General features: G+C 36.5%; 1 protein-coding gene across 1 annotated transcript in view; it reads left to right on the forward strand.

Annotated features, from left to right (window-relative positions):
* LOC103586306 (chromosome unknown open reading frame, human C4orf22) overlaps positions 1 to 24691 on the forward strand; it is a gene marked incomplete at its 3' end in the record, with an annotated part of 573134 nt that extends 548443 nt beyond the window's left edge. Inside the window, exon 5 of the mRNA XM_008567547.1 lies at positions 24562 to 24691. Within this exon, the coding sequence (XP_008565769.1) occupies positions 24562 to 24691 (130 nt within the window). The remainder of the gene's footprint in view (positions 1 to 24561) is intronic.
* Positions 24692 to 26767: the final 2076 nt, after the last annotated feature.

Here is a 26767-nt window from a genome sequence, read left to right on the forward strand (position 1 = left end):
CTGCCAGTGGGGTGTCCAATACTTTTGTCACACTGACAAGAGAGTTATGCTTTGTACAAGTGAAATAGGTTGCTGACTATATGATGTGGTTGTAGGAGAGTCAGGAAACTTCCTCACCTTCCACTCAAAAATATCTCCTCTTAAACGTGACATAGCATACACACCCCCAATTATAGATATGCATGATATCAGCTCATGAAAGAAGACAGATTATTTTGTACTAACATGTAAGTCTCTAGTAATATTCTGACCCTAAGCTTTTAGTGAGGCAGGAGAAGACTAAAGGTTAAAAGTGAAAGTAGAGAAAAGAGCAAAAGAGGAGCTGATGCTGATGATGGATGTCAAGACACACTACTCATGGCAGTCTCATGGTAGTGGTGGAATAATTGATTTATCATTGTAATAATAGTGGTGAACATTTATTGGAATGGCCAAGCCAGTGCTGCATTAATCTCTAAGAGAGAACAGTCAAATAAGGCTATCCTTATGAGGCTCACAAGCCAGTTGAGAAGACAGAATAGCAAATTAGTTATTACAAGAGAGAACTTCAGCTTCTATACTAGCGTATCCTTTCAGCCCAGAGATTGGAATGTAAGTTAGGCTGGCTGACGGTTGTGGGTATTGTGTGATATGAAATTTGAAGGATGAGTAGGACTTAGCTAGATGGAAAAATTAAAAATGTGTAGAGGACACTCCAGGCAAAGAAAACAGTATGCCCACAGGTAGTATACCACAGTATGGTAGTAGGCCAGTAGGCCACAGGCACTGGCCGAGCCTGGAAAGGCACATACAAACAAATGCACATAATGGAAAAATATCAAGAGAAATATGGGGTTTGGAGTGCATGGGTTGACTAGAGAGATAGCTTTCAGGTTTTGAGGAGTTTATGTGCTAAGCTACAGAGTGCATCCAGAAAGCCATTGGTGTTAGAAAAGTATTTTAAGCATGGATATAATATCTGATGTGATCTTTTTAAAGATAATTGTGATTGCAAGGGAATGATGGATGAGAGGAGATGCAAACCAAAGGTGGTGGGTGCTGGGAGAGACTGACTGCGAAGCCATTATATTAATTCAGGTAAGAATTGTTGTGCAGTGCAGCGCTCAGAGAGAAGTAGGTAGACATGGGAGAGATAAAGGAGACTGATCTATAAGACTTGAAGAGAGACAGGATGCAGGGTGCAGGAAAGGGAAAAGCCCAGGATGACCCACATTTCTAGCTTGGAACTGGGTGGATAGTGGTATCACTTACTGATGACTCATATTCATCAAATTGTGACTCATAAACATAAGACATTGCTTCTTCCTGTTTTACTATGAAAATGACAAAGGAGGGAGAAGAATCCATCACAAAGGAAAAGATTGAGTAGCATTGTGGTTCATTGGAAGGTATTCTGATATAGGAATTTATGGAACAAGTATAGGCAATAAATATAAAATGTTGGGCAGGCCCAGTGGTGCACTGCTACAGTGCGCCGCTTGGGAGCACGGCGGCGCTCCTGCCGAGGGTTCGGATCCCACATACAGACCGGTTCCCGCTCACTGGCTGAGCAAGGTGCGGCCACAACACCGAGGGTTGTGATCCCGTTGCCGGTCCCGGTCTGGTACGGGCGTGACACTGAGGGTTGCGATCCGTTGCCAGACACAAAAAAAGACAAAAAGGAAAAAAAAAAAATGTTAAGCCCTTTATTACTTGAGTGAAGAAGGCCTTCATGAGGAGCTATGTCAGATGAGAAAAACTAGCTGGATGAGCCGCTCTAATTCTTTCTGCTGAATGTTTTCCCTCCTTGATTCTTAGAACCATTATCATGATGGGCCCCAGCAAATCGCTGCTCCCATTTTGACTATGGTGCAGAAGGAACCAGCATGTATTTCCTTGGTTTAGCCCTCTATAGTTTAGATAGACATTTTTTAAAGATAGTTTTCATGTCATGTACAGAAATACAAAACTGTCCAGTGAAAAGTCAAAGGCTATGAAGCTTTTAGCTTCTCTTTTTGCCTGAGGTTGTTTTTCTTACTATGTGGATTCTTATTGCTTTAGCTTGTGTTGTTTCAGTGTTGTTTTTGTTATTTGTCCCTGATTACATTATAATTATAACTTATATTCCTGATTCCCCAATCTTGAGTACAAAATGAGGTCACATTCCTTTCAATAATGAAAATAAATCCTGAGCCTCCAGTTCATCCCAGCATCCCAACTGTCCCAAAATGTTTATTTTCTCTTCAACATGCTCCCTTAAGGTAACTCTAAAGCCCCTACTATGCCTAGCATATTAGTTTTCTATTGCTGAGTAACAAATTACCACAAATTTAGAGGCTTAAAATAACACCCATTTATCATGTCACAGTTCTGTAGGTTGACGTCCAGCATGGTGTGGCTTGTTCTCAGTTCAGGGTCTCACAAGGCTGAAATCAAGGTATTGGAAGACTTGCATTCCTTCCTAGATGCTTTGGGGGGAAATCTGCTCCCAAGCTCATTTAGATTGTCGGCAGAATTTAGTTCCTTCTGGCTCTAGGACTGAAGTCCCTGTGGCCCTTCCATCTTAAAGCCAGCAACAATGAGAGTTAAATCTCTCTCATGCTTTGACTTTCTCTGACTTCTCCTGCTCTCTTCTTCTGCTTTTAAGGCTCAATTGATTACATTGTGCCCCTGTGGATAATACAGGAAAATCGTCCTATATTATAGTCAAACAACTAACAAACTATGTACATGTGTGAAGTCCCTTTTGCCAAGGAAGGTACCATATTTGTGGATGCAATGCCAGGGGGTAAGGATCATGGGAGATATTTTGATAAATGATTTCAGTAAGGTTGCAGGATATAAAACCTACACACAGAAATCAGTAGTGTTTTTATACTCCAATAATGAACTATCAGAAAAAGAAATCAAGAAAGCAAGCCCATTTAAAATTGTCACCAAAAAAATAAAATACCTAGGAACCAATTTAATCAAGGAGGTGAAAGATCTCTACAAGACCTACAAATCATTGCTGAGAGAAATTCAAGAGGACACAAAAAGATGGAAAGACATTCCATGCTCTTAAATTGGAAGAATTAACATTATGAAAATGTCCACACCACTCAAAGAGATCTACATATTCATTGCAATCCCCATCAAATATTCTTCACAGAAATTTTTTTAAAAAATCCTAACGTTCATATGGAACAACAAAACTCCTGAATAGCCAAAGCAGTCTTGAGCAAAAAAAAATCCACAAGCATAACACTACCTGACTTCAAACCATACTACAAAGCTATAGCAACCAAATTAGCATGGTACTTGCATAAAAGCAGACACTCAGACAAATTGAACAGTATGGAGAACACAGAAATCAACCCACATACTTACAGCTGACTTATCTTTGACAAAGGCAACAAGAACGTACATCAGGGAAAAGACTGCTTCTTCAATAAATGGTGCTGGGGAAACTGGACATCCATATGTAGAAAAATGAAACTAGATCCATACCTCTCCCCGTATGCCAAAATCAACTTAAAATGGATTTAAGACTTAAATATAAGACCTGAAACTATAAAACTCCTAAAATAAAGCATAAACATAGGGGAAACAGTTCAGGAAGTAGGAATGGGCAAAAACTTTATGAATAAGACCCCAAAACACAGGCAACAAAAGAAAAAATTAAGAAGAATTAAATTCTGCCATTTACAGCAACATGGATGAGCTTGGAGAAAATTATGTTAAGTGAAATAAGCCAGATACAGAAAGAGAAATATCACATGTCCTCATTCATAAGGGGAAGCTAAGAAAAATACACAAATGAATTAGAAAGAAAGAAAAAATCAACAATCACAATAATTCATTGAACCTTCAAAAAGAAAGAAGAGAACTGAGTCCACCAGAAGTGGGAAGGAGGGAGGGCAAGGTAGGGCTAGCAAGAAATTGGTAAAGGAACACAAAAAGTGATTACATTGCATAATGTTGAATGTACTAATTATCCTGATTCGAGCATCACATATTGCACACAGGTATTGATATTCAACGCTGTTGAACATATATAATAACTCACAGATATGTACAATCAATTATGTTTCGATTTTTAAAAATTGATAGAATTTTTTAAAAAATGAAAACGTTCCATTAAAAATAAAAAGATATTTTAAGTTCTGCCTACCATATCTGCCAAGCACTACTATCAAAACTTGGTTATTACCACTAACACGGGGATCTCTCTCCAGGTACAGCAGCAGAGAAGGAACTCTCTCTCTTGCAGTGTTACACTCCTTCATTATAGCTCCAAGCTGCCTACACCTCAGTTCATAGTACAAGTTTATAATAGTATGAGTCTTTAAGTGCTTGTCTCTTTCAGTTTTCACAAATTCAGAGCCATTTTACCTCTAGGCTCAACTATAGTGTCTGAGCCTAGAGGAATGGCCACTTTCCCTCATGACATACCTGTACCTAGTTTTTTCTGCCTGGTCTCCCATGGATTCCAGAGGAATCCCAAGACCCACCATGGTTTCCTCTCCCATTGTACTGATTTCTTTTCTTAAAAGTCCTTATCTTGTCATACAATCATGACTGGAAAACTATAACTCTAGCAAAGCTAGAATTTGTCAACAGATATAAAGGAAAAGTATCATGATTACAATGCAGAATTTGTGACTATTCATAGAAAGATCAACAAGCCTGAAGAGCATCCATCTCAATATTCATAGTGTAAGAATGAGGGATGAGGTTGCTGGTGCAGTAGTTAGAAATATTTTTATATTTATAAAATTTGAGCTGCCAAGACCTTTCAGGATAGAGAGAATATGTTAAGTCAAAGAATATTTGTATAAGACCTGAAACTGTAAAATTACTAAGGGAAAATATAGGTGAAACACTTCAGCAATTAGGTCTGGGCACAGACTTTATGAACATGAGCCCAAAAGCACAAGCAGCAAAAGAAAAAATAAACAAATGGGACTATATCAAACTAACAAGTTTCTGCACAGCAAAGGAAACAATCAATAGAGTAAAAAGACAACCTACAGAGCGGGAGAAAATTTTTGCTAACTATGCATCCAACAAGGGATTAATATCCAGAATATACATAGAACTCAAGCAATTATATAATAAAAAAAACAAATGACCCAATTAAAAAATGGGCAAAGGAGCTGAACAGGCATTTTTCAAAGGAAGACATACAAATGGCCAACAGATACGTGAAAAAATGCTCAACATCACTAGTCATTGGGGAAATGAAAATTAAAACCACACTGAGATACCAGCTCACTCCAGTTAGGCTGGCTATAATCAAAAAGACGGTGAATAACAAATGCTGAGTGGGGGGGAGGCCGTGGAGAGAAGGGAACATTCTTGCAGTGTTGGTGGGACTGTAAATTACTACAACCACTATGGAAAACAGTACAGGGGTTTCTCAAACAACTACAGATAGATCTTCCGTATGATCCAGCAATCCCACTTCTGGGTATATACCCAGAGGAATGAAATCATGTCGAAGAGCTACCTGCACTCCCGTGTTCATTGCAGCTCTGTTTACAATAGCCAAGATATGGAACCAACCTAAATGTCCATCGATGGATGATTGGATAAGGAAACTGTGATATATATACACCATGGAATACTACTCTGCCATAAAAAAGAATGAAATACTCCTATTTGCAACAGCATGGATGAACCTGGAGAAACTTATGTTGAGTGAAATAAGCAAAACACAGAGGATAAATGCCACACGTGCTCTCTCATATGTGGGAGCTAAGAGAGAAAGGAAGGAAGGACAGACCACAGTAGTGAGGTGGTCTTACAGAGGGAGGGGACATTCCTAGGGCTACAAAGCAGAGTGGGGGGGAGAGGAGAAGGGGGAGGGAGGTTGGGGGATAAATGTGTAGGGACAAGGGGTACAAAGGTAATTTCTGGTAATGGGTATGCCCCCAGTATGAACCTGGCCCTCACATCATGGGCATGAGGAGTGACAATTAGGTTTGTATCTCATGAATATTCCTAATAAATACATTTTTAAAAGAATATTTAATATTTTTAAAGAACAGAATTTTAATCTTATAATTCCAACAGAAGCAGCAATGATTACTTATCTGTAAAATCTCCTTAGCATAAGATAAATACACACTAGCCCCTAGGAGGACAGTTACCAATAACAGGCACCACACTTTAGTCCTCATTTTCTTATTCCTTTCCTGCATTTAATGGTAGGGAGCTCCCCATTATATTTTCAAACTTCTATTCCCTTTGGTTCCATGGTACTCTCCTTCATAAAACTCCTCCAATGTTTCCAGTCTCTGTCTCTTCCTAGGATCTTATATATACCCTACATGTTGATGTTCTATTGGGTAGTGTTCTCAGTCTTCTATTCTTCTCATTGCCACCAATCAATAGAGTGAAAGGTCGGGGTTGCTTAAGGAAAATTTCGCTTCATAGAAACTGAAGGCAGAGAAAGGTTTTTCCTTCTACCATTCCTCAGTGGTAGGACCACTTATCCATCCGGTCTCTCAAGCTGGGAACCTAAGAGTCATCTGCAACACTTCTCACTAATGACTTCTGTAATTGCTATCCTCTGCATATCACCTAAAAGTATCTCTTTTTCTCCACTTCATAAACTAAAACCCTTTTTAAATTCTAGCCCGGATTAATAAAGCAGATTCTAAACTGGTCCCCTGACATCTGGCCCTCTCTGCTCCTAGCCCTTTCAATCCCTTCTCCACCCACTGCCAGGATGGTGCATTCAAACTACATATTTGGCATGTTGCTTTCCTGCTTAATAACCCTCAGATGTCCCCACTGCCTGCAGTATAAAGATCACGTTGTTTGGTGTGGTAAACAAGGGCTTCTTGACCTGTTCTCTGGGTTTATCTCCAGTCTCATTTCTTACACACCTGCTTGCACTTTGTGTTCCATTGATTTTGAATTACTGGCCATTTCATCCCCAGCATTCTCCATTCAGTTTCTCAACAACATGCATTCTCCATGCTGTTTTATCTAGTTGAAAGGCTATTTTTCCTTCCCCAAACCCGTCCTCTTCCCTGGCTAAGTCCTGTTACTCATTTAAGATTCAGCTCTAGCATTACTCCCTCTAGGAAACTATTCTTAGGTCCTTCTCTTCCCTCAGTCTGGGTAAAGTTTCCCTCCTCTGTCCTCCCATAGAATTCCAGGCATACTTGTATTGCTTATTGATTTACTCCTATTAGACAGTGAACTCATAAGGCAGGGACTGTATCTTATTCCTCATTCTATCCCAGATGTCTAAAATTGTGCCTAAAATGTAGTATATTGTCTCCATTAATATAAAGTGAAAAAAGAAAAAAAAATGAATGAATGATTGTGATTTCACAGGCACTTCTCTCAGCTTCTTTCCTTGCTCTAAGCCATGTGGCCTCTGGACATGTTTTCCTCTTGGCCTGCAGGAAAATTTGCACAAAAGAACTACCTTGAAATTAGAAAATCTCCAAAGAGCCTTGTTTACTTAAATGTTTCACTTATTAGAAGTTCTTAGGGCCGGCCCGGTGGCGCACTGCTACAGTGTGCCGTTGGGAGCGCGGCGGCGTTCCCACCGAGGGTTCGGATCCCACATACAGACCGGACGCTCACTGGCTGAGCGAGGTGCGGGCGCAACACCGAGGGTTGCAATCCCGTTGCCGGTCCCGGTCCGGTACGGGCGCAACACTGAGGGTTGTGATCCGTTGCCGGTCACGAAAAAAGACAAAAAGGAAAAAAAAAAAATAATAAAAAAACAGCAAAAGACCTGAATAGACATTTTTGAAAAAAAGACATACAAATGGCCAACAGGTATACAAAAAATGTTCAACATCACTAATCATAAAGGAAATGCAAATTAAAACCACAATGAGAAATCATTTCACTCCAGTCAGAATGGCAGTTATCAAAAGGCAGAAAACCACAAATGCTGGCAAGGATACAGAGAAAAGAGAAATCTCATACACTGTTGATGGGAATGTAAATTAGTACAGCCATTATGGAAAACAATATGAAGTTTCCTCAAAAAAATAAAAAATATCTGCTTTCTCTGTTTCCATGTCTTGCAATGTAGGAGATGGTATCTGATATGGGTAGCACCCCAATTAGTCTAGACAATTGACAAAATTGTCATGAATAATGTCATGTGTTTGGAGATGTTCTGGACCAGATCACCAGGTCTGCCTATCTCAGAGCATGCTGTGTCCCAATCAGGCAATAACCCTGGTACTCGCACAAGCAATTTTTCCTACAAAAGCCTACTCATTTAACTCCATAACATGCCAATGATCAGTGCAAGGTGAGAGAAGGTAGTGGAACACAAAGAGACTGTGGAGGGAAGCTTTATTTCAATCACCACCTGGGTTTAGCCAGGAAATCTATGTTGAATTTTAACACACCCATTCCCAGCCACACAACTGGCCTGGTGAACCCAAGCAAAGCTCAGAGGTTTCCAGTCCTCCTTTAGCATTAAATGTGGTAAATTTGGCCCAGTTCTCAAGTGGAGTCACCCGGTTCTCTTCCTGAGATGAAACAACTCTTTCTTTGTGGCTGTTTTTTCATCTGTTAAGGGACAATTGGCTCAAACAGTCCCCTCTTTGGAGTTTATTCCTTGTCTTCCTCTCCCTGTGTTTTACTCTCAGATGCTCAGGAGAGAATCTTACTGCCTCCCTTGGATAGCAGGACTTTTGGCCCAGCCTGAGAAACCTGACATACAGTAATAATTGGCAAAAATCAGCAAAGAAAAAAATCATCTTAAAATCATAGATCAAATGCTGATTTTGCTATATAATACCTAGAACATTCTGCAGCTTCATCTTTCTCTTCTGTAAAATAATAATAGTAATAAATACTGACACATATTTTGCCTATCTCATTTAGTAAATAAGAGTATAAAAGTGAGAGGTTGTTGTAAATTATAAAGCAGTACATCAATGCAAAAGAACATTAGTAGTTGTTATAATAATATCAGAAAGAGAATAAGATACCCACTCTCATCCCTGTCCCACCCCCTCAGGGGATAGTGTCCCTATTCAGCCATTTTGTCACAAATGGTCACATAGCACAATTGCTATAGGACTAGCTAGTGGCATTCTTGCCCTGATTGGCAACTAGGAAATAACCCAAGATGTTTCCAATACTTACTCTGATTGCAAAATCAGAGCATTGTGTAATTCATAAATCTATCTCTGTGGCCCTACCATGGGAAAGTCTGGTAATGAGTATGTCTGTTATTATCACCCACCCCTTCCCCAGTGCTCGGGGCTAGCAATGAAGCATTCCAGATATGCCACCAGAGGGCTAGGGTCGCCAGTGAGGAGGTCAGCTTATAGTTTAGGCATGTGCAAACTGTTATGGAATCCTTCATTAGAACCTCTGTCTATAAGGAGGGTCCCTATGAAGTAGAAGCTCCTTGGTGGTGACCTAAGAAATCTACCCATTGGGTTACATTATTCTTCATCCCTGAGGCCCTGTTACAATTAGTCAAGTGTCTCAGATATTATCATCCATTCTCCTCTCCCTTAGTGTCTTCCAAAACCAATCCATCTACTTGACACTGCATTTTTGGTTCAGAGCACATGACATGGTGGATGAGCCAGACCAGTACCCATCTGTCATCCTACCCAAGTGAGAATGCTGAGCAATAGCCAGCTGGCAATGAACTCTCTCTTCTATCCATCTGTCTTAAAGTGATCACAGAGTCAGGCCTACCAGCTCGCCTTGCTTCCTTCACTTTGAACCCACTAGGGCCCCAAAAGGAAGACACATCCAGCTGAAGTTTTAGCATTTTGGTAGGAGACAATTAAGAGCCACATGTCACACTTAATTCTCAAACCACAGCAATTTATCTTCTGCTTCGTCTCCCAGACTACTACTAAAAATTTCAGAATGGTTAACACTGACGTATGGACATTTTTCAGTTCTTATCTAATCTAACTTTTACTATCCTTTCTATCTAAATGTATGACCCTGCTGCTTTCCATCAGAAAAATCCCATTAGAAATATATTTTACAAAGAAAAGTATACTTTTTTGACTCCTATGGTCCAGAAATGCGTTACACAAATTTCTATTGTATCATTTTTGTATTATATTTATAATCTTTTGTTCAAATTTGTGACACCTGATAGGCTGTGAGTTTCTTGAAGGTAAGAACTGTTTTCTTTCGTCGTTATACACCCAAGATCATTCCTGGCACAGAATAGATGCTCAAAATTATGTTGAATTGAACTAAATGATCCTTCTGACTATCTGTCACTAGGACTTTTAATGTCCTGAATTATTTTTCTGTTAGTTCCAGTGGGTTTTTCAACAGTTATCTATATTTTCCCAACTGGAAAATGCATTTATTAAATAGCTGATTGAATTTAGAGATACAATATATAGACATGAATAGGAGCCAAGTTAACTAATATATAAAAATGGTAACCTCTAAATTTCATATTCTTACCAACCAAAATAACTATCAAACATATTTTTACATGGAATATAATATTTCATAAAATTACTTTATTATAGAATGTTTTACTGCTCTGATATTATTTGAAAAATAGAAAAAAGAACAGGAATATTTATTATTCTAGATTAAATTTCATGTCTCTGTACCGCAAATGTAATTCTATGTAATATAATTTTTCCACAGAAATAAAAGAAAATGAAAAGGATAAACCATAAGAAAACATGTTTTAGCATTGTTTAAACATCTCTACCATATTTCTGGCAAGTCTGTGGCAAAACTTTGGAAGCATTTTACACAAACATTGGATGAATCAACTCTAAATCAGTAGTGTTTAAATGGTTTGTAGGTGTGGAGACCACACATCTCAGTTTGCCTGGGACGGTCCAGGCTTACTCTTGCTGCCTTGCCACAAATTATTAGTAGCAGCCCCTTTTTCAAAGGGTCCTAATTTGGATAATAAAATTATAACATAATCCTACTTACAGGCTGTCTACACAGAGATTTAAAAAAGAGGAGAAAAATATTTGACATTGACATATTACCATTATTGATATAAAATCTCCTGACTTTCCCCCTATTTAAAAAATTGTATATATTTAAAGTGTACAACTGTGAAATATATGTGTACATTTTGAAATAATCACCACAACCAAGCTAATTAACATATCCATCACCTCATACACTTACCTCTTTGTTTCCTTCCTTACTTGCTTTTCATGGTGAGAACACTTAATATCTACAGTACAGTGTCGTTATTGTTAGGTATGCTGTTCAGTTTATAGTATTTTGTTGAAGAATTTTATGCCCATGTTTTTAAGGAATATTGGGCTGTGATTTTCTTTTCTCGTAGAGTCCTTGTCTGGCTTTGGTATCAGGATAAAGTAGGCCTCATAAAATGAATTTAAAAGTGTTTTCTCTTGTTCAATCTTTTGGAAGAGTCAAGATAGATTGGCATTAATTCTTCTTTAAACATTTGGAAGAATTCACCAGTGAAGCCATCTGTTCTTGGGCTTTTCTTTGTTGAGATATTTTTAATTACTGATTCAATTTTCTTACCCATTATTAGTCTGTTTAGATTTTCTATTTCTTCATGATTCAGCCTTGGTAGATTGTATATTTCTAGAAATTTATCCATTTCTTCTAGGTTAGCCAATCTGTTGGTATGTAATTATTTATAATAGTTTCTCACCATCCTGTGTAGTTCTGTGATGTCATCAAAATGTTTCCTCTTACATTTATAATTATATTGATTTGAGTCTTTTCTCTTTTTTTTCTTAGTCCAACTAAAGGTTTGTCAATTTTGTTTATCTTTTCAAAAAACCAATTCTTATTTTCATCGATCTTTTCTGCTGTTTTTCTAATCTCCATTCTATTTATTTCTGCCCTGATCTTTATTATCTCCTTCCTTCTTCTAACTCTGGGCTTCATTTGTTATTTTTCTAGCCCCTTGAGGTATAAATTTAAGCTGTTTATTTGAGATCTTCTTTCTGAATATAGGTATTTATCACAAAAATTTTTCTTTTGCAACTGCTTTTGCTGCCTCCCATAAGTTTTGGTATATCATGTTTCCATTTTCATTTGTCTCAAGATATTTTTTAATTTCTCCTTTGTTTTTTCTTTGACCATGAAAAAGTGAAGGAACAGAAAAAGATATTCCATGCGAATAGTAACCAAAAGAGAACAGGAGTAACTATTCTTATATCAGACAAGATAGACTTTATATCAAGACTTTATAACCTGTTATATCAAGATGATATAACAATTATAAATATATATGCACCCAATAGTTGTTTAATTTCCACATAGTTGTGAATTTTCCAGTTTTCCTTTTGTTATTAACTTCGAGTTTTATACCATTGTTGTCATAAACCATACTTGATATTATTACATTGCAGATGAATATGTTTAGGCTTGTTTTGTGCCCTAACATATGATCTATTCTGGAGAATGCTCCATGTGTGCTTGAGAAGAATTCTGCTGCTACTGGTTGAAATGTTCTATATATATATCTGTTGGGTATATTTGGTCTATAGTGTTCTTCAAGTCCACTTTTTTTTTTTTTTTTTTTTTTTTTTTTTTTCGGTAAGGGGATCTCAACCCTTGGCTTGGTGTTGTCAGCACCACGCTCAGCCAGTGAGCAAACCGGCCATCCCTATATAGGATCTGAACCCGCGGCCTTGGTGTTATCAGCACCGCATTCTCCTGAGTGAGCCATGGGCCGGCCCTTTTTTTTTCTTTTTTTGACCGGTAAGGGGATCACAACCCTCGGCATGGTGTGGTCCGCTCCCACTCTCAGTCAGTGAGCACACCAGCCATCCCTATATAGGATCCAAACCCATGGCCTTGGCGCTACGAGCACCACACTCTCCCGAGTGAGCCACTGGGCCGGCCCTTTTTTATTGATTTTTAATCGGAGGATTTATCCAATACTGTAAGTGGGTATTCAAGTCACCTATTATTGCATTTCTGTCTATTTCTCCCTTCAGTACTGTTAATATTTGCTTTATACACTTAAGTGCTCAACTATTGGGTGCATATATATTTATAATTGTTATATCACATTGATGAATTGACCCTTAATCATTCTGTGATGACCTTCTTTATCTCTTGTGACACTTTTTACTTAAAGTCTATTTTGTCTGATATAAAAATAGTCACTCCTGTTCTCTTTTGGTTACAATTTGCATGGAATATCTTTTTCTGTTCCTTCACTTTCATCCTATGTGTGTACTCAATGCTAAAGTAAGTTTCTTGTGGGCAGCATAAAGTTGGATCTTGTTTTCTTAAATCCATTCTGCTACTGTATGTATTTTGATTGAAAATTTAATCAATTTACATTTGAAGTATTTACTGATGGGTAAAAACTTTCTATTGACATTTTGTTAATTGTTTTCTAGCTCTTTCATAGCTCCTTTGTTCTTTATCTTTGACTGTTTTTCTTTGAGATTTGGTGATTATTTTGTTATGTAATACTTGATTACTCTCTCTTTCTCTTTGTGTATCATCTAAGTGTTTTCTTTGTGATTACCATGAGGCTTACATAAAACATCTTATAGTTATAATAGACTATTTTAAACTTATAAGAACTTAACTTTGGTCACATAGAAACTCTACACTTTTACTTCTCTTCCCATTTTATGTTATTGATGTCATTATTTACATATTTTTATAATGTGTATCCATTAACAAATATTGCAGCTAGAGTTATTATTAATACTTTTGTCTTTTAACTTTTATACTAGTGTTAAAAGTGATTTTTACAGTATTAGAGTAGTCTGCACTAGAGTATAAATTTGCCTTTACTGGTAAATTTTATACTTTCATGTTCTCATATTGCTACTTAGTGCCCTTTGGTTTCATCTTAAAGGACTCCCTTTATCATTTCTTGTAAGGCAGGTCTAGTGGTGAGGAACTCACTCAACTTTTGTTTGCCTTCTCTTGGTATTGCAAAGTCAAGCCAGGTGCTGAGAGTCTCCCATTTATTTTCCCCATGGCAATGCCCTGAGCTGTTCAAGGTTGTGTGACTTTTCCCAATCCTTCAGATTTGAGCTGGCTGCTAATATCCATGTACTGTCCATGGGGTTTGCTTGCACCTTCTGCAGAGGCTTACATGTGCCATTTCAGGAGTACATGTGGAATTCTGAGAGTGTACGTCAGCCAGTTGGAGGATACTGTAGGTGAATTTTTTTCAAAGGATTCATGGGATTTCCTGGTGGAGTCCATGAGCCAGTTATTAGGATATGCCTCTGATTTTTGAGATACACAAAGTGGTTGCTGTGACTCTTCCACCCCATTTTCCTGCTTCTAGCTCCCCACCACCCACAAGTCAATTTATTTAACATTGCTAATATCCTTAGTGATGTGAGAAGGGCAAGGTCACAGTGGGCCTCAGATGCAGCATACAATAAGGCTGGGGAAGCTAGGCTGTCAGCTCTCACTTTCAGCCATGGGAGAAATCATGGGCTAAAGGAATCTCCCTTGGCACTGGGCTCTTCTCCTCAGGGGACAGGTAATGTGGACAAAGTAAAACTGTTCTTACCTTCTTAAATATGTTTATTCTCAGAATTATTTACTTAAACAGGGTGTTAGAATCTCTCCACTGGATTCCCAAGTTTCCACAGAGGTATGCCATCTGTGGATAATTGTTAAAATTGATGTTTCTGAGGGGGTGTGAGGGTTGGAATCTTCTGCTTCACCATGTTGCTGATATTACTATGGCCTTTTCACTTTTCAGCCAGATCTTTTTATTTCACAAACAGCTAGCTTTGGGGGGCTATAGTTTATTTCGGTTTTCACATACTTTTTAAAAAATATGAATATATCTCTGTACTAAAAATTATATCTTGTAAATATTCCTTTTTTTTTCTTTTTCTCTCAAATGCATTGTTTTACCTTTTAAAAGTATGCAAGTCTTAAGTATTATAAATGCCTATTTATTCAACTGCATAAAACCCAGAAAGATTCCATTATTAATGAAGATTTAATAAACAAAAACTCCTTTCTAATAATTATAAGCTGTGGATTAAAATCATGGGAAAAATCTCTTAGACAATGAAAAGCTTTAATTTCAGTGATGTGCTCTCTATATTGTCAAATTTCAGAATCATGTGGTAGTGATTTTATTTTCTATGTTTTATATACTGGAGACTGGAGTTGTTAAAATCATTATTTTTGTTCTATTTTCACCCCTAAGATCTTAACTTACCTTTAAATTTATTTTTTGGTGCAGTTTTTTCCCCTAAATCTTTGATTATATTCTCCATTTTTTAATTTTATAATTTCCATTAATATATCCTTTCATCCCATTTGAAAAAAGATATGGAGCAAAATTAGGACCAAAAAAGAGTATTCTGAAGACAGAGGCTTTGGGATTTACTCTGCTTGGTGGTTTAAAGCTTTGCCGCCCTGTGATGTCATCAAAATATGTTCTCTGGTATCATGAGTTATTATGTATAATTGGTGACAAACAGGTCATTGTTTCCAAGAACATACATGAAGTCCTCTTATCACTTAATGAACAGACTTTTTACACATTTTGCTTTATTATGCCAACTTACTGTAGAAGTTGTGTATAAGTACACTTGTACCCATCCACTGAAAAGCCCAATTTTTAGGTGGTTTATTATGGGAGCAAAAGGAAAATTGTTATTTTATTCCAAAAACCTTAATTATTTCACGTAAATTGTCTCATAAGTTCCTCTATCTGTTATAGATACAGTACTTTTGAATTTTTTTTTTTACAAATATTTTCAAGACATGAACTTTGAAACAAATCAAAATTATGTGTAAAAACTTATTGAATCAGAGAAGGCTTTTACAATCATAGAATATTAACATTGTAAAGATCCTTGGTAAAATAAAGTTCATTCTGAACTTTAGACAAGATAACACTGAAATCATTGCATAAGGTTTAGATTTCCTAAGTCCCAAATAAATGTTCTAGATCTAATCTCTTAATTTCCTTTTAAAATAATATAGCTTGCTACTTTTTTATTATAATTCTGTAATAACTAAAAATAGTAATAGTATAATCAAATGGATAGTAAATAACAGTGATATAGAAGGCATATATTGATATAGAGATTATAGCAAGAGTAAGTGGGTTTGGAGGGTGGAGAGGAAAAAAATGTTTTTTGATATGTTGAGGCTGAGGAGTCTATGGTTCATCCTGGTAACTACAATTGAGTGGGTAATAAGGGTCACAGCTCAAGTGAGAACTGAGATGGAGCAGGGCGTGGGGTAAGCTGGCATAGGGAACATGGGTTTAATTGTAATATATTTGGAGAAAAATGTGACAGCTTGGAGAGAATCTGGGTTTGAGAAGTGTATTAGCCCATTTCTTTTGCTTATAACAGAATGCCTGAAACTGGATAATAAATAAATAGAATTTATTTCTTACAGTTTTGAAGGCTGGGAAGTCCAAAGTCCAGGGAACACAGCTGGTGAGGGCTTTCTTGTGAATGGTGACTTTCTCCAGAGACACAGGATATCACATGGTGAACAGCTGAGAAAGAGAGCGAACTTCCTCACTTGCTGTCCTTTTAAAGCCATCAGAACCATGACCATTACCACCCATGAAATCATCAATAGATTAGTCCATTCACTTTCACAAGGGTGCAGAATCACAATTTAATCACCTCTTAAAGGCCACACCTTTCAATTACCATGATAGGATTTCCCACCTTCTTAACACTGTTATAATGTAGATTAAGTTTCCAATACATGAACATTTGGGTACACATTTGACCCATAGCAGGAAGGTTTTTTTAATCTTCTCTTTCTTCCCCCGTTTTATTCCTTTTGTTTCTCCTAGTTTCTCTTTCTTTCTTCCTCCTCTTTAGTTAGTTGAAATCATTTGTATGTTTGTTAGTTCTGCAGGAAAACTTATAGTGATTTAAATGATTATATAAGAGAAAATTTGGATAATTATTTGAAGTAACTAAAGAGGCAATAATAGATAAAATTTAGAACACATATTGAGGTGATTTTTATCTTAGAGAAAAAGAGGGGAAACCTCTCTGTTGAATGGAAGGAGGTAGGGTATATTGTCAATATAAACAAGTTTGTTGGTAATAGGATTGAATGTGAGCCATATTTCCATTTAAAGTCCTTTATTTTCTTAATGAAGTAAAAGGTAAGGCCTTTTCTGAGAGTAAGGAGACAAGTGGAGGAATGGCAAACAATGACAGAGAAAGATTACTGGAGACGTATAAAAAATTACTCCGCAGTGTCTATAACTCAGCTGGAGTTAAAGATTAGGAATTTACTATTACATTCATGGTATAGTTGTGTTTTTTCCAGCAAAAGTTGTCAGAAGACCACATGGAAATATGGAGAGTACAAACATTTGAATCTATTTACAGCTGGCATTTTTCTCTTTTTTAAAGTTTTATTATTATTAGCATATTCATTATTGCAAATCATGATTTTTCTGTATTCCCTTTATCACTCCCAGACCCTTCACTCCCTCCCCCCATCTCTAGTATCCTTAGGTTTGTTCTCTCATTCTGAAAGTTCAACATATTAATGTCAACAGATCCAGAAAGTTGAGGGTATTGGCAAGTGTTTTGTGAATCATGAATATGTACAGACATAAAGACGTGGTTATAAATCAGGAGAAAAAGGATGAGCCAAAGAGCCCAAGGCCTCAATAAGGTCAAAATAGTAGTGAAGGTGAACTTACAAAGCACACTAATTACTTTGCCACTTAAAAATAATAAAGGATAGCAGATTTAAAAAGCATTTGCTTTAGATTCTACAGTCTATGTTTGAGACTCTGTTCTAGTACTTACTCGATATTTGAACTTGAAAAATGTAATTTTTGCATCTCAGCTTCAGTTCCTTCATCTATACAATAGAAATGGTAATAAATAATATACAATGCTGTTATTAAAATCAAGTTAGTATTAGTCTTATATACATAAAGAAATATCATAGTGCTATTGCGTATTTGATGTATCCACTCATATAAATTTTTATGGCAAAGCTTTTTACAGCCTCTGCCTCTTTGGGGTCCTGCTTTCTATTCTTTTTCCTCTTTACACTAGGAGAAAACATACTTAAAAATAATCCACGTTAGAAAAAACAAACACCATCCCTTAATTTTCTATATCCCTCTCAAGCACTATCCTAGTTTTCCTGTTTCACAAGTAAGTTCTTAAAGGAAAAATGTTTATTCAGTAGTCTTTTCTCATCTTTCTTTCCATTCTCTGTAACCTGGGTGTTGCTCCCATCACTTCACTGTAACTACTCTCTAATATCCTTCCAAATGCCAATTTTTTCATACTTTACCTAATTTATGAAGCACTTGTCACCATTGTCTTTCTTAAAGTGCTCTTTGTTGATATATCCTCCTCTCTTCAATTTTTTTGGCAAAATTATTCGCTCCTGGTTCTTTCTGAAGTTTCAGATCACCACTTTCTATTCTCCTTTCTTGATTCCTCTTCATTCCTTGTAAAGTTGGTATTCCCAAATGTTGTCCTTGTCTGCATGTTCTTCACCCACGTCAGCCACCCCTTTGAATTTAAGTATCACTGATCCTTCCAATCTATTATTTCATTATAGAAAACTCTCTAAAGCTTCAGAAACTAATCCATTGTATATTTGTTCAATTAATCTGCATTCAGCATCTGCTATGTGTCATGCATGAGCTAAGAGGAGATGTTGAAAATAGGACAGTAAACAATACAAACCAAGAGTCTTGCTTTCATTTTCTTGGATGTTTCTCAGAATTTCCAAGTTCAACATGTCCCAAACTAAACTACCTCACACCTTCTGCAATCTGTTTCTTCTCTAATATTTTATATCTTAGTAAATAATTTCAACTACTCAGGAATCCAAACCAGAAATGTGAGAGTAATCCTGGACTCTTCTCTTGTCATTCCATCCTACTTGTTAGTATTTTCTCAAATCTAGTCCCTCATTTTCACCCATATGAATAAGGGGTCTTCAAAAAGTTCATGGAAAAATGTATATTATCTTTCAATTCCATTTCCATGAACTTGTTGAAGTATCCTTGAAAGGATTGCCTTGGGTACTTCAAGTTTTGCTCTCTCTCAAAATAATTCCGCACAATGCTTCCAAATGTCTTTCTAAAATATATTTGTATCAAACTACTCCATTGGTAAGTCCTATTATAATGGCTCCATATCTTCTAGGAATACATCTACGCACTTTTCCACTTTATGTAAGGTCCTCTATGATCTTTTTACCCTCTAGCATCATCTTTTCTAACCTCCAGTGCTTTCCATGAGCCAATTAAACTGAACAACTCACATTTTCATGATTGCACCATGATGTCTTATGTGTCTATGCCTTTTCATGTGGTTTTCCTTTGCTTAAAATGCCCTTTCACCCTCTTATCAACATGATTTATGAGTTATCAAGACTTACCATAATAAGCCTCACTTTCACTGCAAAGTCTTTCTAGCCCCTGCCTTTGGGCCTTAAAAATACTTGCTATCTTACCTTTTCTAAATAGATCATTCATGCTATAAATATGTCTTCTCTCATTTGATGCTGAACAAGACTCTACCTGATTTATTTTTCACTCTTCCCCATCTATTCATAATTTATGTTTTACTTTGTTTAATTTGACACTAGATCCTAAAGTAAACAAGGAGTAAGATACTAGAAGTCTGAGATTTAACTGTAGGTATAAAAGTTCTACTAAAATATTATACTGAACTACAAAGCAGATATGGGTCTAACTTACTTCAGAAAATGCAGATTGCTCAGTCTCATATTACTGTGTCCTAATCAATTGAAGGCTTAATTAAATTATTTTAACTTGGCCCCAAGAGAGTGATAAATAAATGCACACAGATGGGTATTGAGATGGTATGGCTGTGTAGTCAGTAATAAGGTGGTCATCCAGATGATTCAGAATATATTTATATTAGATGCTCAGAGAGAACTTACACTCCCAGGAATTTTTCTAACTGAATCTAAGTTAAAGAAACACCATGCTAGAGCAGTGTATTCCCCAAACAGATTTTGTTTTACATAGACTCATAATTACAGGACCTCAGAGAAATATACTGGATATTAGTTACATGTTTGTTTAATTGAAAACTTAATTAATCCAAAATACCTGGGGATCATTCCTGATTTCTGCATCTCCTTTATCTTCAGCATCCAATCATTTACTCTCTTATCCCCTCTCCACCCAAAATAAATCAAGAAATATGATATCGAATCCCTAAAATGGGAGCAATTTTTATTATCTCTTATGCCAGATTTTATAAAAATAAGTCAACCTAATTTGCTGACTGGACAAAAGTGACACTTTAGCTGTAGAGAAAGGAATAAAACAAAGGATTTTTTTTTTCAGAAAAGAAAATGGAAGTTTTTAAGAACCCAGGCTAGAAGTGGCAAATACTGCTTCTGCCTATATTCCATTGGCTACATTTCTACTACATGGATACACTGCAAGGGAGACTTGAGTTGTAGTCTGGAGGTCTACCCAAGAATAAGTTGAAGACTTGTGCTTTGGTGAGCAATTGGTGTTATCTGCTGCAGAGCTTCAGGTAGCCACCACCAACAGTATGTGGGAGAAGGTAGAGCATATGTGTTTGGCAGAGCGGGCTCTGGAGTTAGGCTCTAATGTTAGGATCCAAGTGATGCTCTTTCCCTGTCAGTTTTTCACATATAAAATGAATAATTTCATACCAACTTCATGGAGTTGGTGATAAGAACAATGAGGTAATACATTCATTAGACTCACAACAGTACCTAGAACATGGTAATTATTAAATAACTGTTAGTTATTTTATTTAATACTAGTAATTATTAGCTATTAGAATTGCACATGAAATGAAGCCCATGTCCTATCCCTGCTTAGGAGAATAAAAGTTTTGACGAACAACCCAAGTTTCTTCCTCAAAAGTACCACATGGTATATATACAAATTAACTGTTTTATATAAAAAGTATTTATGTAAAATCTGCCTGGACTTCAATAAAGCATTTAATTTGAGGCATGAGCAACAAGATGGGAATGTGTGATATAAACCATACCACTCTAAGCATAGCTATGACTCAAGCATTTGCTGGGATTATCCATATCTGTACATTTCATAAATAATTATTTAAAGAAGCATAAAATTGAAAATCACACCCATGTCCCCCACTCCAATTTAGCAATCTCTAAGTGAACAGTCAGGAAGACAGAGGTCAATTTATCTTCTTTATTACGGATTAAACTGAACTGTATAACCCAGCTTAGAGGCACAGACAGATTGGTTCAAATACATTCACCACTGAACTGAATTTATCTCCAGTACTACAGCCTCTTCCCCTGACATCACTCACTCTATTTGGGGCTGAGCCTGCTATGGCAAACTTCAGTTAAGAAAGCTAGCTAAAGTAAGGACCTAAAGCCATAAATGTTCAACACCTTTTATCAATACACCAATCAGATAGTGGTTCTTGCCTTCTTAGGGGACACTGACTAAACAGACAGAGATGGTTGAAAAAACACTTTTCCTTACACTGCACCTCAAAAAGGCATACGTTCCTATGTCTTGGCCATAGAAAGAGTAGTAGGAAAAGAGAGAGAATAGTCCTCTCTAGAAAAAGTGGTAGGGGAAGTGAAAGAATATGCCCCCCTCCCGGGGACATAAGTATCTGTGTCATCAGTCCTTTCTGAGTATTGACAAATTTGAGGGTAAACATATTACATTTTCAGATAATAATACTCAAGTGTTAAAAAAGAAAAAAACAATATAATTCAGTGAGTTTAATCAATGAAATCTACTCTTATTTTTCCTAAAATGTTTATTTATTTTTGATTATACATACTTATGGGATGCAGAGTTGATTGTCCATATTTGTGTACAGTATGTGATGACCAAATCAGTATTATTAGTATGTTCTTCATTACAAATCATAATTATTCTTTGTATCTCTTACCCAATTACTCCCTAACCCCTCTCCACCATCCCCTTTCCCACCTGTAGTAATTATAGGTCTGTTCTCTCCTTCCAAAGTTCAAAATTTTATTGTGGTCTTTCTTTTCTTTTCTCTTCTTTTCCTTCCTTCCTTCCTTCCTTCCTTCCTTCCTTCCTTCCTTCCTTCCTTCCTTTTTTCCTCCCACTTGTGAAGAACACATGGTCTGTCCTCTTTCTTTCTTTCTTTCTTTCTTTCTTTCTTTCTTTCTTTCTTTCTTTCTTTCTTTCCTTCCTTCCTTCCTTCCTTCCTTTCCTTTCCTTTCCTTTCCTACCATATGTGAAGGACATGTGGTATTTCTCTTTCTGTGCCTAGCTTATATTGCTTAATATAATTTTCTCCAAGCTCATCTATGTTGCTGCAAGTAGCAGAATTTCATTCTTTTTTATGGCTGAGTAGTATTCCATTGGGTATATATACCACATTTTCCTTATCTGGTCATCCATTGATGGACATTCAGGTTGGTTACATATCTTGGGTATTGTAAATAGAGCTGTGATGAACATGGGTGTGCAGATGTCCCTTTGACATGATGTTTTCCATTCTATTGGCTCTATACCCAGAAGTGGGATTGCTGGGTCATATGGTAGTTCTATCTGTAGTTGTTTGAGAAACTTCTATACTGTTTTCCATAATGGCTGTACTAATTTGCAGTCCCATCAACAGTGTAAAAGAGTTCCCATTTCTCCATATTGTCAGCATTTGTTATTCTCAGTCTTTTTGATAATAGCCAGTCTAACTGGGGTGAGATGATGCCTCAGTGTGGTTTTGATTTGTATTTCCCTGATGATTAGTGATGCTGATCATTTTTTCATGTACCTGCTGTTCATCTGTATGTCTTTCTTTGAAAAATGTCTATTCAGCTACAAAACTTTGCTGAAAGAAATTAAAGAGGACACAAAAAGATGGAAAGATAATCCTTGTTTATGGGTTTGAAGAATTAATATTGTGAAAATGTGCATACTACCCAAAGTGACCTACAGATTCAATGCAATCTCTATCAAAATACCAATGACATTCCTCACAGAAATAGAAAAAAAATCCTAAAATTCATATGAAACAACAAAAGACCCCAAGTAGCCAAAGCAATCCTGAGCAAAAAATAGAAGCTGGAAGCATTACACTACTTGACTTCAAACTATACTACAAAGTTATAGTAACCAAAACAGCATGGTACTGGTATAAAAACAAACACATGGACCAATGGAACAGAATAGAGAACCCAGAAATCAACTCCAGGTACTTACAGCCAACTGACCTTTAACAAAGGCACCAAGAATATACACTGGGGAAAGGACAGCCTCATTAGTAAATGGTGCTGTGAAAACTGGACATCCATGTGAAGAAGAATGAAACTAGAACCATACCTTTTGTCTTATACCAGAATTAACTCAGAATGGATTAAAGACTCAATTATAAGACCTGAAACTATAGATCTCCTAGAAGAAAACATAGGGGAAACACTTCAGGACATAGGACTGGGCAAAGACTTTATGAATAAGACCCCCAAAAGCACAAGCAACAAAAGAAAAAACAAACAACTGGGATTATATCAAAGTAAAAAGCTTCTCACAGCAAAGGAAACAATCAACAGTAAAAAGACAACCTACAGAATGGGAGAAAATATTTGCAAACTATACATCTTACAAGGGATTAATATCCAGAATATACAAGCAATTCAAACAACTTCACTGTAAAAAAACAAATAATCCACTTTAAAAATGGGCAGAGAAAATCCACTCTTTCAAAAATGAGGAAGGGAAGTGATAGAGGGCAAAACAACCAAGAAATAAGATCGGGAACACGGATAAAAAATAAATATTACAAATATTTGAGAGACAGACTGGTCTATAAGCTATATATGAGTTATCCTTGTGAATGCCATTTTAAAAGAAAACATAATACTAGAAATGTGTTAACAGGAATAGGAAATGTAAAAATAAGCATACTGAGCATTCTTCCAATTCATATGGCAGTGTTATATTCAGTTTTGACAAGTAGGTATAAAAACAAGACATAGAAGATTTTAAAAAGATAAAATGCTAGAATGCAGTGTTGAATAACAGAAAGAGCCCACTTGTGCACATATCTGTGTTGAAATATCAGTCCTATGATGTATTAGTTGCAGGATCATAATCGTGCTAGCTGACTTCCTCTAGTCTCCTCGCCTTGTCTGTGAAATGAGAGCCACTTCACATGGATATTGTGATAGAATACATCGTATCATATCTGGCCTGTGGTAATGACCCAAATGGAATTTTCTAACTCCCTGACAAGCATATTATTGAAAAATAGAGACTAAAAGAAATGAATTAATTTGACATTGCTTTAAATGAAAAGAGGTGATTTAGCTTGCCCTCCTTTCCAGTAAACAATCTCCTGAAGAGTGCGATGAAACAAAGAGCCTTAAATTGCATCAAATTTTTTCCTTAACCTCCTGGGAATATGATATTGGGCCAGGCCTTAGGTCTCAGAGTGTCCAAACCAGGAAATCATGAAAAATTGTCATAAATATGTATCTAAATGATTTGAGAGTAACTCAGTCTAATCTGCAAGAATTTTAATCTCAGATGTTTTCTAAATGGTTGTACGAGCTGCCCCATCCACTCATCTTGAGACTGAACTACCTCAAATATTTTTTGAAATATATTTGTCAATTTAATGCTTTATACATCTTAATTCCTAATATTATTTATTTTTATAGCTTTTACAACTGGGACAGTCATGTTGCTGTTTGTAATTCAAGTCCCAATTATCAAGTGATTGCTGATAATCCAGAAGGCTTACTTTTCAAATACAGAAGAGACAGGAAAATTCTCAATGTGGACCCAAAGGTAATACTGCTTTTATGCCTATATAGCTCTTTAAATTTTATTATAATTCTGTTGTTATTCAAAAATCTATTAAATATTTGATAATCTTAAGTTTTTTTAATTTAGAAATAAAAAACATTTTTTAAACTTAAACCATGTACTACCTTTAAAATAAACTCCAAAGCTTTATCAGTTATCAGAAATTAATAAGGGAAAGTTCAAGGGGAGTTTAAACAGAATTCGTAAGTGGGAATTCTTCCCCCATGCAGGCAGCAGAATTGGATCAGATAGCCAGTGGGCAGTGCATTTGTTTACCCTGATCCTGAAGATGTCCAGTCACTTTTTGATCTTAGTGGGGAAGTAAGTCACTTAAGGAAGGGAGAATTTCACCTCATATTTGTACTCAGAATTCTAATATCTCCCTGTATACGTGGCTGATACTGAAAACAGTATAGCTCTTGATATATTCCTAAATGTTAATATAGAAAACACACTTTATTTAAATATTTTAAAGACATGTTCCATGAATTTTGAATTTGTTCAAGGACAAATATTTATATCTTACATATTTGCAAAGACTGCATTTGTATCATTACATTTTATTATGACTTGTCATATGCCTGGGGATGCAAGTTGAAATTTTGCTTAAAGTTATTATGTGCTTGGGTTGTTGGGGTGTTTTTTGGTTTTGCTTTTGTTTTTAACTTTTGAAAAATATGTTGTTCACATGACAGACAGCATCAATCTCAAATCCAAAGGCAAGAAAAATGTTTCTTCACAGTGAAAGAAATAAGAATTGTTTGGTACACAGGGGATAGAGGCAAGTATAGACCAAAGGAAAAGGGGAGTCAAGATCAAAAATCTTTTCCAAAAGTTTTTAGAAATTTAAAATAAAACCATCTTTGTTTCATATCCACTTAGTACAGTTCCTTGCACATAAAAAGTGCTCAATAACTATGTGTTCAAAGAATGAATGAATGAAAATCTGTCACTAGAAATACACTATTGCCTGCAATTAAATTCAGCTTCAAATATCAGAAATCCTGAGACAGTGATTGAAAAAGAATAGAAACTTCTTTCTCTCTCATATCTGAGTCTAGATAGTGGTAGTCCAAGGTTGTAATGGCAACTCTACAGTCATCTGGGCCAGGGTATCCCTCATCCTTACAGGCCAAAATAGATCTCCAGCCAAAACAACCACATTCCAGACAAAATGCATGTCCATGGATAGGCCCCTACTGCCTTTTGTGAAGTTTCCCAAAAGCTGCAACACAAATGTTTACTTAGGTTCCATTGCAAGAGCTTAGTCATATAGCTATGTCCTCCTACGTGGAAGGTTGAGAAATGTAACTTTTATTCAGGTGGCCATGCACCCAGCTAAAAACAGGGGTTCTAAGACAGGGAGAAAAGAGGTTTGGGTAGACAACTAGCAGCTTCTAAAACAATGAGGTTCTGGATCAGAAAATCTTTAGGGCCATATTTATTATAAATCTATGAATAGCAGAGAAGTTTCTCAATATACCTTCTCTCTAGTAGTACCACTTTACTTATGGGTATCAAAATGTAATCAGTTCAGGCAAAGTGCAGAACACTTAATAAATAGTATACACAGAGTCTCTTCCTTTTAGAAGGCTAAACAATACACATAAGATTTAAAGTTATTAATACTTGGGCTGGCCCCGTGGCGCACTCAGGAGAGTGCGGTGCTTGGGAGTGCAGCGGCGCTCCCGCCGTGGGTTCGGATCCTATATAGGGATGGCCGGTGCACTCACTGGCTGAGCGCGGTGCGGGCGACTGAGCGCGGTGCGGGTGACACCAAGCCAAGGGTTGCGATCCCCTTGCTGGTCACAAAAAAAGACAAAAAAAAAAGTTATTAATATTTTATTAAGATGGGTAAAGCCAATTTTCAAATCAGGTTTGAATTACATCATATTTAAACTGTTTTAGGGCTCTATTTTAACTAATGGCATACTTCAAGAATGTGTGTTATGAATTGTAGTTTTTATGGTCTTTGGGGTATCATTTTTTTTTTTTCATTAAATTTTTATTTGTCAATATACAATGTATATGATTATTATGGCCCATCACCGACACCTC

Source organism: Galeopterus variegatus, unplaced genomic scaffold (genome assembly GCF_000696425.1).
Source record: "Galeopterus variegatus unplaced genomic scaffold, G_variegatus-3.0.2 Scaffold330, whole genome shotgun sequence".
In the NCBI taxonomy this organism is placed as follows: Eukaryota; Metazoa; Chordata; class Mammalia; order Dermoptera; family Cynocephalidae; genus Galeopterus; species Galeopterus variegatus.